The 19,503-nt window shown below is 45.1% G+C and overlaps 1 protein-coding gene across 1 annotated transcript in view; it reads left to right on the top strand.

The window, feature by feature from the left end:
• The window catches only part of AVL9 (AVL9 cell migration associated), a 30,786-nt gene extending 19,202 nt beyond the window's left edge, over nt 1–11,584 (top strand). The window contains exons 11-16 of the mRNA XM_090287040.1: nt 3,683–3,821; nt 4,916–5,131; nt 5,439–5,556; nt 8,185–8,238; nt 8,721–8,809; nt 10,973–11,584. Of these exons, the coding sequence (XP_090143166.1) occupies nt 3,683–3,821; nt 4,916–5,131; nt 5,439–5,556; nt 8,185–8,238; nt 8,721–8,809; nt 10,973–11,088 (732 nt within the window). The 3' untranslated portion in view covers nt 11,089–11,584. The remainder of the gene's footprint in view (nt 1–3,682; nt 3,822–4,915; nt 5,132–5,438; nt 5,557–8,184; nt 8,239–8,720; nt 8,810–10,972) is intronic.
• Nucleotides 11,585–19,503: the final 7,919 nt, after the last annotated feature.

Genomic DNA, 19,503 nt, shown 5'->3' with positions numbered 1-19,503 from the left:
TGTCCGTCTTAGAGATTAGGCTCACTGTACACATGCAGGCAGCAGATTCTAACAGATGCGTGAGCCCTGCTGGGAGCTGGTTCAGGAAGTGTAAGGAAGAACCAGGTGCTGAGAGCGAGGAGCCAGGCCTGGTGGCCCCTGACCTGTCAGGGTTTCTGAAGCTGGGACCACAGTTCCCCTTCCCACAGCCCCGTGCAGGGGGTCGGGTCGCTCTGCGTTCTCACCAACACGAGACACGATCAGACTCAGACTTCCTCACGGTTAGCCGATGCAGTGGTATCTTGTGGCTCTTAGCTGGCATTTTGTTCAGTAATCCCAGCTGAGGTTGAGCACCTTTTCCTGTTCTGGTTAGCCATTTGGATTTCCCTCTGTGCAGTATTTGTTCAAAACTCTGGATTGTCTCCTTGTCATCACCGATTTCTGGGACTTTGTATATTCTAGATACCTTTTCTGTTTATCAACTCTTTACTTTATGGTTAGGGCTTTGGGGTCTTCCTTAAGAAATCCTGTCCTACCTCAGAGTCATAAAACAGTCTCCTAAATTATCTTCATGATTTTGACTTTCACTTTTGGGTTACCTACCTGGAATTAACTCTTGTGTCTGGTTGAGGAAGAGACTCTGTTTCTGGACTTCCTGTTGGTGTTCCATGGGTGTATTTGTCTGCCCCGGGGCAGTCCCGCACTGTGTCATTGTGTGCCCCACCAGGCGGAGAAAAGGCCTTCCCTCTTCTTGTTGCTCCTCACCTTCCCATGTATGTACACACCACGCTTTGTTTACCCATTTATCCTTCGATAGACTTTTGGGTTGCTTTTCCTTTGGCTGTTTGAATAATGCTACTCTGAACATGGGTATGCAGGTACCTTTTCACTTTTCTTTTTACCATTACACACTGCAGCCCCAAACATGGAAGCGAACGTGCCCTAGAAAAGGGAACACTGGGCGGGGGGCAGGGGGGCTGGGCTTGGGGTAGAAGCTGCTTTATGTGAAAGGACCCATGTTCTCACTGCCGCTGTATGTTGAGATTTAGGCTCATGGAATTATCATTTTTTACCTAAAAAGTAATGATGGCCAATTTTTACAGCTATTTTGAACTATTTTAATTAATTTTATGTGTACTATTTTTATATGGTTCAATGTTCGAATGGTTCCAAAGCATCTGCCATAAGTCTCCGTGCCACCCCATCATGCCCTGCTGCTCATTGGCCTCTCCAGTGGCGTCTGGCATATTCTCGGCATCTTCTCTCTCCTTCCCGGGGTAGCATATGCATGAATCAACGCATGGATGTTTTCCTTTCCTTTTTACACAAATGGTAGCAGACTCTCCCTGTTTTTATGCTCCTGATTTTTTACAAAGTAGTCATTGGAGATGAACTTCATCACTTTTTTTTAAAATAATTTATTTGTTTATTTATTTGTAGAGAGATGGGAAAGGAGAAAGAGAGGGAGAGAAACATCACTGTGTGGTTGCCTCTCACTTGCACCCCCAACTGGGGACATGACATGCAACCTACTCATGTGTCCTAACTGGGAATCGAACCAGCGACACTTGGCTCTCCGGCCAACGCTCAATCCACTGAGCCACAGCAGCCAGGGCCTCTTCACCACTGTTTATTGTTGCAAGGTGTTCAATGGTGTGGGCGAATGTTTAGTCGGTTCCCTGTTCATGCATAGTTCAGATTCCAGTCTTTTGCTATAATAAACAGTCATGCAAAAATAACTATTTACAAATCTCACACACCAGCAGGTGTATCTGTAGGATAAATTACAAGAAGTAGGATGCCCGGTCAAAGAGTATGAATATGTATTTTTAAGGAGTGTATTTTTTTCATATGCTTAAAAAGCTTTGAACTATTGAGTTTTACACTTGAGCTTAGCCAAAAGGTCAAGAAGCGAAGAACTGCTGTTTTAAGACATGCGTCTGAGTTTTCATGGTTTTATATACTCAGCCAAGATTCCATTGTTGACAATACTTTTTTCTCTACTGTATGAATTATGAATGTAATACTATGAGCAATGAAATTCTTTGATTACTGTCCTGCAATATAAATCTTCTGTAAGAATTGGCAGTTCTGAGAGTGCCTTTTATCAAGTGTTCTTAGTTCTAGTTGGGAGAGTAGGTATTCTGTTTGAAAACGCATTCGATGCTGTAATATTTATGTTTAGGAGCAGGTAATTGGGAGAGGAGAGTCTAGTGTTTCAAAATACATATCACGTGAAGTAAAGCTTGAACCCTGCCCAGGCTCTGTAGCTTCAGCTTCACTGGAGAGGACACTCCAGCGTCATTGCAAGATGTCGATTCAACACGGGAGGAGACAGATACCGTGTCACTCCCGAGTCGGACTGCACAGCCATTCTCGGCGGTGCAGATAGACTCTTAAGAAGCTACACCATCGTCTCTCGAGACGGACGGCTGCCGACGACGACGACGAAAGCTTGAACCCTGAGCCCTGAACCGGCTCTTCTGTTTCTGAAGGAGGAGCAGCAGTGCTTTCACGCTTTGGTCACAAGAGGGCATACGGGTCAAGAAGCACTGTACTCAGTACGTATCTCTAATGCGTAGACATGGATTTCTATTTGCTGCTGCGAGTTAGCATGTTACCGAGTACAGGTAGACACTGTCAAGAATAAGTAAAACCAAGCAACCAGAACTGTATTCCCACTTTTAGAGGCCTTCTCTCCCACACTAGTATTTAAACAACCACCTGCTAACGTCTAAGGCGCATCCTAGAGGCAGAGAAGAACAGGAAGTAGCCCAAGAGACATGCCTGCCCTCAGAGAGCCTTCTCTTGTGATGTAAACAAGGCGTCACTCAGATAACAGTAGCTCAGTGGTTTTAGAAGAGTGAAGGGAAGTAAAAAAACAAACAAAACTGTCCTAGAACTTGAGACTGAAAATAAGTTCAGGGGTTCGGCAAGCCTGCCCTGCTGGCTTCATACACAAGTTGTGCCGCCTGTTGAAAATCTGTCCGGATTTAGAATCTCCACGGCCTCCTCCCGGCCTTCGTTCCAGGGCTCACACCTTTGTTGTCGTCGAGAAACTCACAGTTCCTCGTGCACTTCACTGCCTGCTCTGGTGTGGCAAATTCAACTGTAATTTTCAAATACAATTCAGCTGGAAATTAATTAAAGACTCAACTCCTGCCAAGGGTCATTTTTGCTTTAAACATGCAGGAGCAAATATCTTGAGATGTGTTTGCATAATTTTTAACAAGAGAGCAATAAAACATGCTTATCAGGGCTTTGCGATACTCAGTACATTGGCGATGGTGCGCGGATGCATGTGTTTTACAATTTTATTGGAAGAGGTGATAGCTTTCTGCTACACAGCATTCTTTTGAGTGGGCTTAATATTTCAGTTCCTAAGTGAAAAAGCTCAGTTTGTTAGTTGCTGTGGAGGCTTTTAAGGTGAATGGAGAACAGAGTGATCCCAGGAGACCTTTGTGTTACCACGACCTGAGAAGGTTGACCCTTCGTGGAGAAGGTTAGCGATTGGTCGTAATGCAGTCACACCTGAGGGTCGCTGAGGGACCCTGAGTCCAAGATCAGCTGCATTCGGGACGGCATGGAGGTGGGAGACCATCGGGAGTGGGTCTTCCTCCGACTAGTTTTCCCCAGAGGCTTGAAGAGAGAGGCGGCTCTCCATCACCCTTCTAACGTTTTGTCTTACTCTTGTGATCCTCAGGGCTACCTGTGCTTGCCCTACATGGCACTGCAGCAGCACCACCTGCTCTCTGATGTCACTGTCCGGGGATTTGTTGCTGGAGCTACTAACATCCTTTTTCGACAACAGAAACACCTCAGTGATGCCATTGTGGAAGTAGGTTTCTGTGTGAGTGCGGGTCGGGGATGCCTCTGGTCCCTTTGTCCTTTCTCACGTGCGATTATGACGGCACGGTAACAGCATTGATAATGGAAATAATTGCTCCCTGTGCCGGGCATTCTAGGCGCATTAGGTATATTGACTGATATAATTCTCATGACAACCTGTGCAATAGGTACTTTGCTTGTCCCTCCCTGCAGGAGCAAAGGGACAGAGATCAAACAGCAAGTATAGTGGGGGAGCCAGGATACCAACCCAGGCAAGCTGGTCCTACTACAGTCTCGTAATTAAAATGTGTTTATTGTTTAAATAGTGCAAATACTGTACTTCTATCCTGTTTAATAGGCTTCCGATATCAAGAGCAAGGAGCTAAAGTATTTGACATCTTATCATCAATATATAAGAAATTTAAATCATTCATTCAACTTTATAGTTGAAATAATTTTAAAGGGGGGAGGGATGGAATTTAAATCATCCTAAGGGTTTTAGAAAGTACCAATACCTGCTTCCTGGTGAAATGTTTATGATATATGAATTTAAAATTAGGGTTCAAATTTTTGATCCCAACTTTGAGGAAGAAAAATATACATAGACCTTCTAGTGTAGGATACAGAGTTGCTGCAACAGCATTGGTTACTTTCTAGTTCTGAAGTTGGTTAGCAGATTAATGGATATTTGTTTCATTATACTTCAAAACTAACCTGTAAGTTACATATACTTTTCTTTGCATTTAAAATATTACTCACAAAAATACTCCAGAGATCTGTGCACTCAAAGGAAAAACTTTTAGGCATTCCCTTAATGTATTCATTTCTGGTTGTATGATAAAGGTGGTACTACACATTTCTGTATTTTCTAAAATAAGTACAGAAAACATGAATTACTTTTATAATTCAAAAGTAAACACGGGTATGTTTTCTGGAAATAGAAAATAAGTGTTTTTTAAATATAGAAAGATTCACCCTTTGAGGATGCTGTTATTCATATTTTTTGTTTCCAGCTCCAGCTTCCCAGTAGGTACTCTTTATAAAGCGTGGCGTGGATATCCACGTGAATGCCCAGACTCTGACTTGTGCCTGCGTGCCCTGCAGGTAGAAGACGCTCTGATCCAGATCCACGACCCAGAGCTCAGGAAGCTGCTTAGCCCCACCACGGCCGACCTCAGGTTCGCGGACTACCTGGTGAGGCACGTGACCGAGAACCGGGAGGACGTCTTCCTGGATGGCACGGGCTGGGAGGGCGGCGACGAGTGGATCCGCGCGCAGTTTGCCGTCTACATCCACGCGCTGCTGGCCGCCACGCTGCAGTTCGGTAAGGCGCACGCAGCACGCTTTCACCACGTAACGACGGTCTTGTTTGAATCGCATAAGAACTCCGCCTTCGTTATGGAAAAATGACTTGTTATTCCCTCGTGCAGAGCTCTGAGTATTTAAACTGAATTGCCGAAGGCCACGTAGCCTCTTCACAGGAGGTCTGGAGTCAGACACAAGTTCCCTGACCTTCCGCCCGAAGCAGGGGTGCAGCGAGGGTGGGCCTGTTCCTTCCCCTTTTTTGCTTGTTCATCCCACAGCCCCGACAGGCTACAGTCCAGCCCAGCTTTCTCACGTTTACTTGCCAGATAATGAAAAGACGCTCGCAGACTACGGGACAGCCTTCGTTGCAGCGTGGAAGAACACGCACAACTACAGAGTCTGGAACAGCAACAAGCACCCAGCCCTGGCAGAAATAAACCCCAAGTAAGCACATTCCCTGAAGACTAACAGATAGAGCCCCGGATGGTTCCTTTACTCCCATGCCCCAGCATAAAGAAAATCCTGTCCTGACTTGGATGATATTGTGGATATTTTCAGGAATCTCTTGAAGTAGATTATAGAAGTCTCATAAATACAGAGAAGCAGCTGAAGACTGTTTCCCTGTTCACACTTCTGACACAGAAATCACGAAGCAGTTTTGGAAGCCCTGGCATTTCTCCCAGCCCTCGGGGTAGTTCAGACGAGGCGATGCTGGGTACATCTAGGTCTTCTCCCCCTCCCCCCGGGCCTGCACTGTAGCAGATGGTCAAACCATACAGAAAGCATCACTGGGTAAATGGAGAGGGTATTTGAAAACACAAAGTACGATAAACTAATGTTGACATCTGAACTAGATACGTGGTCAAACCCGGCTTCCACATCAGATTCTAAAATTCAACAAAATTTAATTTCAGTCACAGTAATGAATGTTGACTAGACAGAGATTTCAGCATCCAAGACATTGGAGTGGGCCGTTAGGGAATCATGGTGGGGCCGTCATGGGATCATGGTTGGGCCGTCACGGGATCATGGTGGGGCCGTCACGGGATCATGGTGGGGCCGTCATGGGATCATGGTGGGGCCGTCACGGGATCATGGTGGGGCCGTCATGGGATCATGGAGGGGCCGTTATGGAATCATGCCATCTCTCTGTGAGGAAACAGAACAGAGTTCAAGATGATCAATTGATGCAGTGTGCCCAGGCTGGGATCTTATTTTTTCTAATTTAGAAGTTTTAAATGATGTATTTTTTTTATGATACAAGCATACACTGAATGTTTTCACTTATATTTTAAACTTTTACTTCTTGGTGGGAATTGGACAAAAATCAACTTTGTCCTGACTGCCAAATTATCAGGAAGCTAGGGTTCACTTAGCTAGCCTGGGGGGTAGGATATCAGCTCTGCAGGAAAAGAGATGCCCTCCCACCCAGGAAATCTGGAGAGCTCCGTCCTAGGAAGTGCAGGAGCATCCACAAGAAGGAGGTTGTGTAGCAGGGTTTGGGAGAGCATGTCTGTTACATTTTATATCATCCATCAGGAAAAATGACTGCGTTCCACACAGATTTCAGTGCATTTACTCATCCTACTGAGCTCTAGCAGAAACCTATGCTGCCATTTGAATGTGGTCAAAACATAGAAAATTAAAAGGCAAAAACTAATAGTATTAAATGAAAGGGCTAAGAGTTCAGAGTGTTCTCCCTCACTAACCACAAGGTCTGTAGTCTGAAGAGGGATGAAGAGAAACAGATGGGAGTTTGTCTGCCGGTGGCATTGCTGCGGCCGTGCCAGGGTGGGGTGGGGTGGGGTGTGGTGGGGTAGGGCCCACCACCATGGCCCACAGCGGTGTGGGGGGCCATCTCTTCCCCCGTGGCCCCAGTGACCTGGTCAGATCTTTATCCAGTCAGACATCTGCTGTCATGCCTTTAACCTGAACCAACTCTGGATTTTATTCCAATCCATAAGAGGCTTAACTGGAATAGGTTTGTGAAGGTTGTAAAACAGTACTTTTTAAAATGTGTAAATAATTGAGGTTATTTAGACTGAAGAGAAAGCTGAAGAAGGACCTGAAATATGTATGTAGGGAAATTATGCATATATGACAGCAGAGTTTCAATATTTTCCCCAAATTAAGAACAAGAAATGATAGTTTTGGGTTGTTATCAGGGGGTCTAATTTAGAAATATTCCCAACTAACTGTAAGATTGGAGATCTGTGATACCCTTTCTTCAACTCAAGATCAGAGAAGGCAGTCCTCACTCTTTCCTGAATAAGCTGCAGGTATATTTAATCCTTTAAACAGAGCTTTTCCAGGAATAGCAAGAATGATTCAGCAATTTCAGTTTTTTCAGCCTGTGATTCAGGAATCCAGAAGAGAGGCTATCAACATGCTTCCTGTGGACAGTAAAGAAGTTAGTCATTTGAAAAGCCATGAAGAGCAGTGTGATGTTTTTAATTTGCTGTAGATTTCACCGGGCACTCTCCTTGTCAGATGCTGACAGAGCCGCCCAAGTGGGAGATAGGAATTTGGGTATTTACTGACTCCTTTTATAGTATAACTCTGGTGGAGTTGCCTGATTTTATATATATACTTTTTACCTTTTGTGTGTTTTTAAGACCTGCATTTTGAGTTGCTTTTCTAATAGAAGGCTCAGATTTTACTGATCTGTCTACAAATCTTTGTATGACCAATAGCACCCGTTTATAAGATGGCCAGAATCAAGGCGAAGTCCATGGCGTGGCCCAAGTCACTGACTCTAGCCCTGACCGTCCTGGGGAGCTTTTTTAAAAATGCTGATGCTTGGGCCCTACCCCTGACCAAAGAAATCAGCATCGCTAAAACCACCCCTCACCCACCTAGGAAAAAACACCAAGTTCATGAGGGTAGGAATAGGCTCAGGAAGGCTCCCCTAAGTGCAGGCAGAGAGCTGTGGTCAAAGCCCTGAGGACCCAGGTTCAGGGCCCCGCCACCCCCTGGGTCTCCCTGTGCAGACCACTGGGGCCGCCATGTGATAACTGATTGGCAGCTTATTTGTGAAACGCTCATAGTCTAAACTCAAACTCTGTTTCACAGCCACCCCTTCCAAGGCCAGTACTCGGTGTCGGACATGAAGTTAAGATTCTCACAGTGAGTATTTCGAGAAAATGCTAGGAAAATTCTTCCATCGGAATGTATGCCATGTGTTCCGTTGCTAATTGGGACTTGTTTTTCTCCCCTTGATAGACTTGTGCTTCAAATAGTAACAAATCTGTGCATAGCAGTCTAGCTTAGCAGCGTGTGCCTTTCCAAGGGAAAACGCCACTGTTCCCTGAGAAGGGCGAGAACTAATAACGGGACTTGCCATTTTTAGTCTGGCAAAGTAACTTCAGCAAATCGGGACCGTAGAGGGAATTAACTTTGTGTCCTGACCACTTTGTGGTCCGTGTGCATGTTCTTTGAGTATTTTCTGAGAGTTCACGTGCTTAAAGGTTAGCAAATTAGTTGATATAAACAAATAATAATTTAGCTTCTTTTCTCAGTAATTCTCATCTCAGGCTGGTTATACAGTGGAGTGTGTGTGAGAGGGAAATTTTTTTAAGTTGTATTTAACGCTTCTTTCCTTTACTCAGTTCTGTTCAAAACAGCGAACGTGGCAAAAAAATTGGCAACGTCATGGTCACCACGAGCCGGAACGTTGTGCAAACCGGAAAAGCTGTTGGTAAGGCACACCTGTAGCCGAGCGCAGGCTGGGGTCATAGCACGTCTCCGCTCCGGTCTCAGGCTGTCATTGATAACATTGTGAAGTTGTAGAGATCTGTGCGTCACATGATAATACAAGATCATTCCCATAGTTGAATACAGAGGTCTGCTTGCTGTTTGTTTTTTCCAATTTTGGTCTTATCTGTTTAAAGAAAAATGTGGCACCAGATAATATCAAAGTTGAGCAAATTTTGCCATATCCGATGGGGAGTAACAAAATTTTCTGAAGAGTTCACTCTTCTGTTACCAGGATTCACGTTTCACTGAAGTTTCCCCCCCCCCCCCATTCACATTATCCATAAATAATAGAGGGGGCACGACTACAGAGCTGACAGAAATTAAAAGGACAATAAGGGACTATTGGGAATAACTTTATGCCAATTTTTTGACAGCTTAGATAAAATATACAAATTCTTTGAAAGGCTCGATTGCCAAAACTGACTCAATAAGAAATAGAAAACCTGAATAAATTGTATTAACTTTTACAACCACTCTTTCAAGAAGTGATGGGGGAGGCCGTGCTCCTTGACCTGCTCCGTGAGGCCAGGCCCCGCTGCCACCAAAGCCAGGCCAGGGGTCTGTGCTAGAAACACGCTTTTGCACCTATCCGTCCTAAAGAAAGTTCTTGTTCCTCCTCTTCTATATTTTTACCTTTTCATTTTTACATAATTTCAAACTTAAAGAATTGGTACAACAGTGTACAAGGAACTCCTAATTATCTCCAATTCACCAATTACTCACGTACGCTTTGTCACATCAGTATGTGAAAATAGGACCCTCCTCTGGACTTAGCTCCTGAGAGAAGGTGACTAAGCCTCATTAAACAGAGCCCCAGACTGGGCGATCGCTGTGCAGGGGCCTTCATGGCTCTACCATCTGATACCGAGACAGGCAGGGCGGGGCTGCTGTACAGACTCGGCTTGGAGACAAACATGGAGCACGCAGCCCCGTCACTAGGTTCGTAGTCCTACATGGGAATGCGATTTGATGTATTAGCATTTTCTTCCACGCAACATTATGCATTTGACTTTTAATTTTTTTTTTAAAGATTTATTTACTTATTTTTAGAGAGTGGGAAAGGGAGGGAGAAAGAAAGGGACACACATCAATGTGTGGTTGCCTCTCGCACGCCCCCATCCGGGTATCTGGCCTGCAACCCAGACATGTACCCTGACTGGGAATCGAACCAGCGACCCTTTGGTTCGCAGGCTGGTGCTCAATCCACTGAGCCACACCAGCAGAGTAATTCTTGTTTTTTAATAGAAAAATTCTACTTCATCATAGGTATATGACCCAACTGTCGCTGAGTTTTTAATGATGCTGCAGCTGATATGTAGATGCTAAGGTCAATTCCCTTCTGCATGCTGCTCTCCGAGATTGGTGGGAGTATGAGATGCAACTTAAATCCTTTTACTCTAGCACCCACTTCTGAGATTATGTTCTTTAGGACAAAACAGACCAGAGGCGAATAGATCTCTGTATGTCTTCACTTAATGCAGCGTCATTCTGGATGACAAGTGCAAATTTCCCTAAAGCAGCCCAGGCCCTATTCCGTGTGTACTCACCAATCATCTGCTTGGATTTAGGGTGCAGGGAGCACAGAAGACCTGGTCAGCTCTCTAGGCGGTTCTGAGGCACAGCCAGTGCTCAGAACCACTGGCCAGGCATGGCAGGTTTTACACAGAATTTGCTGAGTACCTTCGGAAGGCTTAGGAGCGAGTGAGCTCTTACACCAGAAATTGTTCAGTTTCCTATTTGACTTCAATGGCATTTGAGCAACTATCAACATATTTTTTTATTAATAATTTATTTGTTTATGTATTTTTAGAGAGAGGGGAAAGGAGAAAGAGAGGGAGAGAAACATCATGTGTGATTGCCTCTCACTTGCGCCCCCAACTGGGGACCTGACGTGCAACCTAGTCATGTGCCCTGACTGGGAATCGAACTAGTGACACTTGGTTCGCAGGCCGACGCTCACTCCACTGAGCCACACCAGCCAGGGTTTACTATCAACATATTGATGTGCTACCATAAATTAATATTTATTCATTAGCATTGGTCTCTCATTGTCTAACCAAACTGAAGACATTTTTCCTTTGGGTTCTCTCCCCTGCCCTTCCAGGCCAGTCTGTCGGAGGAGCGCTCTCCAGCGCAAAGACGGCCATGTCTTCCTGGCTCTCCACCTTCACCAGTTCCACCGCCCAGAGCCTCACTGAGCCGCCCGGCGGGAAGGCCTGAGCAAGGCGTCCAGAGGCTGCTGCTTTCTTAGGGCTGAGTCTTCCCTGTCTTTCTGCTGCTCCCAGACAGTTCCTCCTCATCGGCCACAGGTCCACAGCAGGGGACCGATACGTCGGACTGTTTACACGGACGGTCGCCTCCTAAGTGAATGTCACAGGACGCGGAAAAGATGGAACTGTACCATGGCAGGGATGGCCGTCCAGGTTGGAGTTCCAATTGACTACTTCTATTTCGGTCTGAGCCTGATTAAAACCCAGTGTCCCTTCTAATGACTTTTCGAGTTCTGATCGTGTACATTTGTTTACTTTAGGAAAGTTTCTACTTATGTAAATTTTGTTCTGTTTTGCTGTTTGAATAGCTGGATGGTTACCGTAATTTATTAGTGCAAATTGTTATATTAGTATTTAATTTCTCCGAAGTTGGGCCTAAAATGTGCTTATAAAGTTAAGGGGCCTCACAATCAAACCTTCGTTGTTATTTTTCAGTTCTACAGTGATTTCTTCTGGCAGCGTTGCTAGTTGGTACCAATTCACTTCCTCCTGGAAACATGAACATCAAAGGCGGTCGTTCTGAGGATGCAGTGATTGGTTTTCTGTTGAATCTATTCTTTCCCAATCCTAGACACTTGCTCTGCGGTGTCGAGGGGTGTCACGGCTTTTTCCTTCTCCTCTCATTGTCCAGGTAGCTGTGCCGAGAAACAGCAGAGTGATGGGGACCGCAGCGTTGGGGCAATTGAATGTGAATAAGTACTTAGGGCAAGACTTTCGAAAACCTAGGTATTAGATCTGCCAACGCTAGTCATGTCATGGTCTTCTACAAGCATTTTTAACCCAAAGTTTGTGCCTTCTATTTCTTCTTTTGAACAGTTTTCCATTGGGTGTTTACAGACCTACAGGAATTTTCTTAGTCTTATTCTTCAGAAGGCTTTTCAAGGCACTTGGCCTTTCCACTTCCCTGATGGAAAATCGTCTTATAATCAACCCCATCTAAAAGTATTTTTTAAAGGAAAGCAAGATGACCTGTAAATATTAAATAGAAATCTCCTCTTAGCTCACATGTAAGAAAGCAAGAAGCAAGACAAGAAAACTGCAGCCATGACATCAGTCATGTTTCATGAAGGACATCTGGTTTCACATGAGACACCTGTATGTATGTGTCTGCCGAAGATTTCACACAGCTGGACCTCGTTTGCTTTTCTTGGGGACCTAGGGTGGGTGTTCTCAGGGAGTACGTACAGGGGAGAGACTGCTTTTTCAATACACGCACATAGTGAATGTAATCCACATGTGATATGAAGAGTATTGGGAAAATGAGGGGCCTAATTAGGGTTATGTTTGATCTATTCCTTAGGAAATGTTTATGTAACAGAAATCCTTCTAGGGCACATGAAGTGGTCATAGGGACATAATCTAAATACCCCTAAATTTTCCAGTTTGCATTTCAACACAAGTCCAGCAAATCTAGCAGTATACTTCCGTTTGAGCATAACAGCTCCGGGTGACGGAAGGAGACCTGACTTGGGGTGGTGACCACACAATACATTGTACAGATGGTGTGTTATAGAAGTGTACACCTGAAACTTATATAATTTCATTAACCAATGTCACCCCAGTAAATCCAATAAAAATTAAAATTTTAAACTTAAAATAAATATAAGCAGTGTTTCTCATTATTATTTTTTTTTTAAAGGAATTTGGTGATGATAAAGGGCTGATTGTGAAAATGCCATAAATGCCACTTCTGCTGGGGAAGTTAATCTCGGGAAATGCTACTTGAAGGGAAGTAATACCAGACAAGCCCTTCAAAGGTGCTTTCATCAGCACTGCGCCAAGATGGCCAAGAATCCCCTCTACCCTCTTGTTGCATGAGGCCACGTGGTTAGTGGGAGTGGCCGCAAGGCAGGTGTGACCGTTACCTCTCAGCTGGTGGACATTCGCCCCTCGGGAGGGGTCGGCCACAGCCGCTGGGCTGTCCTTTAGTTTGTGTGATTGGGGTCAACTCCCAGCTCTCACTCTTCAGAAGCAGCCCAGTCCACAATTGGGAACCCCACTCTGCTTTAGTATCACGTGTCCCCCATTTTAATATCCACCTTAAATGAACTTTCTATTAATGTTGCCAGTTAAGAGTTCAAAGTAGTCATTTAAGTGGCTTTCAGCATAAAATGAGTATTTCAAAGGATAGAACTTCCGTCATAGAAGGAGGGGTCAGAGACCAACTCTTGCTTTTGGGTTCTGGGAGGTTTGGGGTTTCAAGGGCAGGAAGCCTGACCCACGACCTGGGGGCCTGTGTGCTTCAGGCTCAGGTACCAGAGTCCAGAAGCAGTAGCTCCCTTCAGTCCCTGGTTCGGGGAGCCACAGGAGTGAGCACCAGCCACCTTGGGACATGTTGCTGGTACAGGTGTCCGCTGGGGTTGGCCGAGCTCGCGCTGGCGCCTTTGTGTCTAAGCCGAGTGTGTGTAAGCAGACCTGAGGGAACCAGGGTCGGCCAGGCCCTCTCAAGGTGTGCCAAGCACACCGGATGCATCTGTCACTTGACAGTGGCCTCTGTCTAGGTGACTTCAAAGTGGTGTTTAGAAAAAGCCCCTGGCATACCGTCGTCCTTCCTCGTCGGTCCTGTAATGACAGTGACGTAGGCAGGGAAAAAGGAGGTAAAACTGCTGTGTCCTGGACTAGGTGAATAGAACGATAGCACGTCAGAGTAAGCCTTGGGAGTTACTTTGCATTTGCATTTGGTTCATATGATCAGTGGGAATAGTCTGTCCCCCGAACCATTAGTGACTTATCAGCCCCAAGCCTTCAAACAAGCCCAGCTCCTCTTTGCTTTAAGCCGCAACAGCAATGTCCTTGGGCAGCAAACCAGACTGGCTCATGTGATTCTCACAGCCTTCTCTTGCTTTCTGTGGTCCATCTTAGCACTGAATTTGGGGCGGGGTTGGGGTGGGAATGATTTCATTTGCTGTTTGGAAAGGCAAGGAGAAAGCAAATTAGGAAGAAAGGAGGAACGAGAAGTCATTGCAAGGCTGAGGAGCAAGGTACTGAGACATCTGGATGGAAGAAGCGCTTTGAGAGCGGTATTTAATATGCTAAATGTTATAGGAATCCTTTTACAAAGACGTTCACATTTGAATCAGCTGGTTACAAGTTTAAAATGAAGCTGGAACATTATCGCCCTGGCAGGCAGGTTTATTATTGTGTGTTTTGTGGAAGCTACAGCCAGTGGTCCTGTTCCTTCCGGGCCCGGGGATCAGTTTGGGAGCCCTCGGCTCTGTCAGAGGCCAGTGGACAGATCCTGAGTCTCATGGACTCGCATCTGCTTCAGCAGTTTGGGAAAGCGGCCCGTCGATGGTAGCTACTGTGTGCTGTTATTTTATCAGGGATTTGATTGGGACTCTTGAAACGGCATCTGCATTCACATGCTCTGATTCTTTTACCAGGGGCGGCTCTGCGTTTGGGGCCTTCCCACCCAGTTCTGTGGTAGCCTTTCGATGTGATGGAGCACGCAGCCCAAGTTTCTAGAAAATGATTGTCAGTTCACGCAGTGCAATGTGCCACTAGGAGTTTTTTCATTCCAAGTCTTTGAACTTCAGTTCAGGACATCAGAACTGTCTTCTTGTAATTTCCAACATTCCATCAAGGAAGAAGAAGAGGAATGTTGGTCTTTATTCTTTCATGTAAATAACTGTACACATGACTTCCTGCTTTCATATGTGAAGGAGAAGAAACTAGCTCCCTTGTATGGTAATTCCAAAATTAAAAATACTGTGCACATATAAGGAGTTGATTGAATATATTTTGTATAACTAATACATTTGTATTTATGATGTTCTAAAGTTTGCCTTTTTACTTATATTAAAGATATAGGAACTATATATTTAAATCATGTAGATGGGACACAATTTAGCGGTTTTCCAATCTTATTTTTCATCAGCTTCTGACACGCATGTAGTATGCTGCTCAAATATTTTTAAAGGGATCTTTATTTTTAAGATTTTATTTATTTTTAGAGACAAGAGAAGGTGGGGGAAGAGAGGGAGAGAAATATCAATCAATGTGTGGTTGCCTCTTGCACACCAACTGGGGACGTGGCCCACAACCCAGGCATGTGCCCTGACTGGGAATTGAACCAGCAACCTTCTGGTTCACAGACCAGTGCTCAATCCACTGAGCCACACCAGCCAGGGCGCGCATGCGTGCATGCGTGCGTGTGTGTGTAATATAAACAGTTGAACATTTCATTCAGATACTGAGCCAGAAAAAGGTAATTAAAGTTTTTAGAAAGCTTCTGTGCCTAGAAAATACTTTGTTTTCTTGAAACATTAGTATAATTTATAGCTGGAAAAATAGGATCAAGACTTACCTTGTTTTAGGGCACTTGATCATTTGTTCCTAAATTTAGGAAGCATTTGATTAACAAGTTAGTAAAGGCATTTAGTAGTTAGAAAAATAGTTCAAGTATTTGAGATTAGAGGCTTTCCACAAACCATTTCTAGGGAAGTTTAGCTTAGAAATCCTAGAAAGTTTTCTTAAGGAGGGTTAGCTGTGGAGTGTATTTTGATGAGAAAGGTAGTTTCTCTTTGCCCTAGTAAGTTTTATCATTTGTACCAATTCTCTGTTTCTGTTGTTATGTGTTTAAAAAGAATGTTAAAATTATAAATCACATCTAAGCATACTGGACTGTAAAACTCCCACTGTATCTTTATATTCTAAAGAAAAACGAGAATAAAATTATGCTGTCGGTCCTGCCTGCATGTGCGCTTCCCGTCACCCGAGAAGTCCCGTTCATGTTGTTGGCGTGGTTTCTGGCAGCTTCCCGAGAAAGCAGCGCCCAGAATGGCCTGAGGGCTCCTGGCTGGTCTCATCTCATTCTGACCCTGCTTGCGGCGGGGCCTCCGTGTTTAAGCTGCTGACCCCCCACCCCCAAGGCAGCGCCCCCTCGTGCGCGTGGGACGCTGAGTGCGGGGGGCTGCCCGGAGCACCACCGCAAAACGTGCTGACGGACACCCCCGGGACGGGACACTGTCGCGAGCAGGCCCTTGACTGGCGAGGTTCCCAGTAGCCCTTCGCCTCGTCCTGGACGGCCAGCGCACTTTCACGTGCGCATCCCCAGGCTGTGCCCTCTGTGATGTGTTCACAGCGGAAGCAGGGTCCTCGGTCCCCTGGGAAGGTGTGCTTCCTTGAGTGCAGGGTTCCGTCGAAGGAGCCAGTGTCCTCCGACATGGACTTTCTACACCACGGAGCTGAGGCGGTGACGGCGCAGGGGAGCTCGGCACTGCGGGCGTCTCCCCTTTCCTGAGGACGCAGGATCTGCCAGTCGCTCAGTTCTCCCCACCTGCTCGCTACCGGGCCCCCGTGCCATCTCTCCCTGGCCCCAGTCCCATCATGCCCAGTGTACGGGGCCTGACCTTGGCTCGTTCCCTGTTTACACGCCACCCTATCTGCTACACCCGGCGTCACCTCCCCGAAACATGAGGGCGTTTTTAATGGTCACGTCGCTGCACGGTAACCCTCAGTGTCCACAGTGGTCTACAGCTTAGATCCAGATTCCTAGACCACACTCCGGGGCCACCACGCCGTCACACGTGACCCTGTTACCTTCTCTGCTGATGCCTGGCCTCCACAAGCCGCCTGCCAACTGACTCTCTGCTGTGACTATGCCTTTCCACCCTCTGTCAGGCACTATTAAGAGAACCTGTAACAGACACTAATCAGAGACCCAGCTCCAGCCTCTCTTCCTCATGAAGGTCTCCTCCAGGCCCACTTCAAGTCCTTTCTAAAGCACTTGAACTAAGCATTGATTGACCATTACATACCCAGGTGCTCCCAGTCTTGGAGATTTGTAATTAACAAAAAAGAAAGGGGATGGGCAACTTCAGTGTGAAAAAAAAATACAGAAAAGAGCAAGAAACAGCCATTAAAATGAATGTCAAGTAACCATTCCTGCAACCACAACCCAGGTAAGAAATGGCATGTTGCCAGCACATAAAAAGCCTTGCACCTGTCTCTCCCAGGTCATAATTATTCATCCTCCAGAAGTATGTGGTACTCTGACTTATCATTTTAAAGAAGTTCTTCTTTGAGATCCCCTGAAGATGGTGGAGGAGTAAGTGGAAGCTACCTTATCTTCCTCCCAGGACCAAACTGGAATTACAACTAAGTTATAGAAAAATCATCCTAAATAACCAACTGAACACTAGCTGGAGGGAAGCCTTACAACCGCAGACAGACGGAAGAAGCCATATCACCACAAGACTGGTAGTGACTACAGAGACGCGAGAGGGTTGGCTGGGTTCCCACAGGCTGCAGCTGACGTGCTGGTAGGATAATTCAGCAGCCAAGGGATTCCCCCTAAGACATGTGGGGTCTAAACCCCAAGCTGGGCTCCTCAGCCTACAGCACCAGAACTGGGAGAGGAACCCAGATAACAAGGAAAAGTAGTGGGGTTTCTGTCCAACAGGGAGAGATGGCTAGAGACACAGAGAGCCTCTTAAGGGGCCAACACATAAAATTCCATTTGCAGCCACTTACCCTGGACTCCAGCAGACGCTTGAGGAGGGTCTGTGATTGGTGGCTCTGGGGAGAAAGTGGAAGGAGCAGCTGCCAGAATCACTGTGCTGAGTCATTCCCTGCACTGCAGAAGCCATCTTTCTCAGGCAGAGCAGTCCTCTCCAAATGGCATCAGCCTGAGGGGAAGTAATAGCCCCGCCCACAGGAATTACTCTGCCCCACCCCGCGGTGCTTAAGCCCGGCTGCTCAAGAGTACAGCTGGAAGACATTCACTGATTAACCCTACAGAAAGCCTGCAGGCAGAGGCAGATCTCCCAGGCCTGGTGCTAGTAAAAGTGAGCCTTGTTGCTCAGCCTGGGTTTTTCTCTACAAACCCAGGCTGAGCAGAGGGAGCCACAAGCTGTGGATCGCTGATAGCTCCAGTCTGCTCAGGGCTAGTCACAGGCAGGGTTTGACTTAGCGCTGCACCAGAGTCTTGCAGATCTACCTGTTACATAGAAACAAACACAAAGGGGCAGGAAAATAAAGAAATAGGCCCAAAATGAAAGAACAAGAGAATTCTCCAGAAGAGAATTGTAGGCAAGCAATTTATCAGAGAAAGAGTTTAGAGTAATGATTTAAAGGGTACTCAACAGCATGAAACGGGACATAGAAACCATAAAAAAAGACCAGTCAGAAATAAAGAAAGCAATATCTGAAATAAATAATACACTGGAAGGAATAAATAGTAGGTTAGATGAAGCAGAGGATCAAGTCAGTGATTTGGAAAACAAGGTGGACAAAAACACCCAATCGAAGCAGCAGAAAGAAAAAAGAATTTTTAAAAATGAGAGCTTAAGAAACTTTTGGAACATGGAGTGTAACAACATCTGCATCCTGGGAATACCAGAAGGAGAAGAGATTGAGCAAGGGATTGAGAACCTATTAGAAGAAATAATGACCGAGCCCTGGGCCAGGTCCCAAGTTGGGGGCGCGTGAGAGGCAACCACACATAGATGTTTCCCTCTCTCTCTCTCTCTCTTCCCCTCTCTAAAAATAAATAAATATATCTTTTAAAAACTGATACAAAAGATCAATGGATCTAAGAGCTGCTTCTTTGAAAAGATAAACAAGATTGACAACCCTTTAAACAAACTCATCAAGAAAAAGAGAGGACCCAAATAAAATCATAAGTGAAAGAGGAGAGATCACAACTGACACCAAAGAAATAAAAAGGATTGTAAGAACATATGAACAACTATACGCCAACAAACTGGACAACCTGGATGAAATGCATAATTTCCTAGAAACATATAATCTTCCAAAACTAAATAAGGAGGAAATCAGAGAATCTGTATAGACAGATTACACCTAGTGAAATTGAAGCAGTAATCAAAAACTCCCAAGACACAAAAGCCCTTGACTGGATGGCTTCACAGGTGTATTTTGCCAAACATTCAGAGAAGAACTAACACCTCTCCTCAAACTATTTCAAAAAGTCAAAAAAGGAGGGAAGCTTCCCAAACTTGTTTTATGAGGCTAGCATTATCCTAATTCCAAAACCAGATGAAGACCCTACCAAAAAAAAAAAAAAAAAAAAATAGGGGGAAAAGGCGACAACTGTAATTGAAAAACCAAAAATTAAAAAAATTAAAATAAATAAATAAAAAATAAAAAATAAAAGTATAGGCCAATATCTCTGAGGAACATAGAAGCTAAAATCCTCAACAAAATATAAGCACACCCAATACAGCAATGCACCAAAAAGCTCATACACCATGATCAAGTGGGGTTCATTCTCAGAATGCAAGGTTGGTACAACATTTGCAAATCAATAAATGTGATTCACCACACAAACAAAATGAAGGATGAAAACCACCATGATCATATCAATAGATCTAGTAAAAGCATTTGATAAAATTCAACACCCATT

This window comes from Furipterus horrens, unplaced genomic scaffold, assembly GCF_987537825.1.
Source record: "Furipterus horrens unplaced genomic scaffold, mFurHor1.1.pri manual_scaffold_9, whole genome shotgun sequence".
Taxonomy (NCBI): domain Eukaryota; kingdom Metazoa; phylum Chordata; class Mammalia; order Chiroptera; family Furipteridae; genus Furipterus; species Furipterus horrens.
The sequence above is the reverse complement of the archived record's forward strand: the minus strand, read 5'-3'. Positions and strand labels throughout refer to the sequence as shown.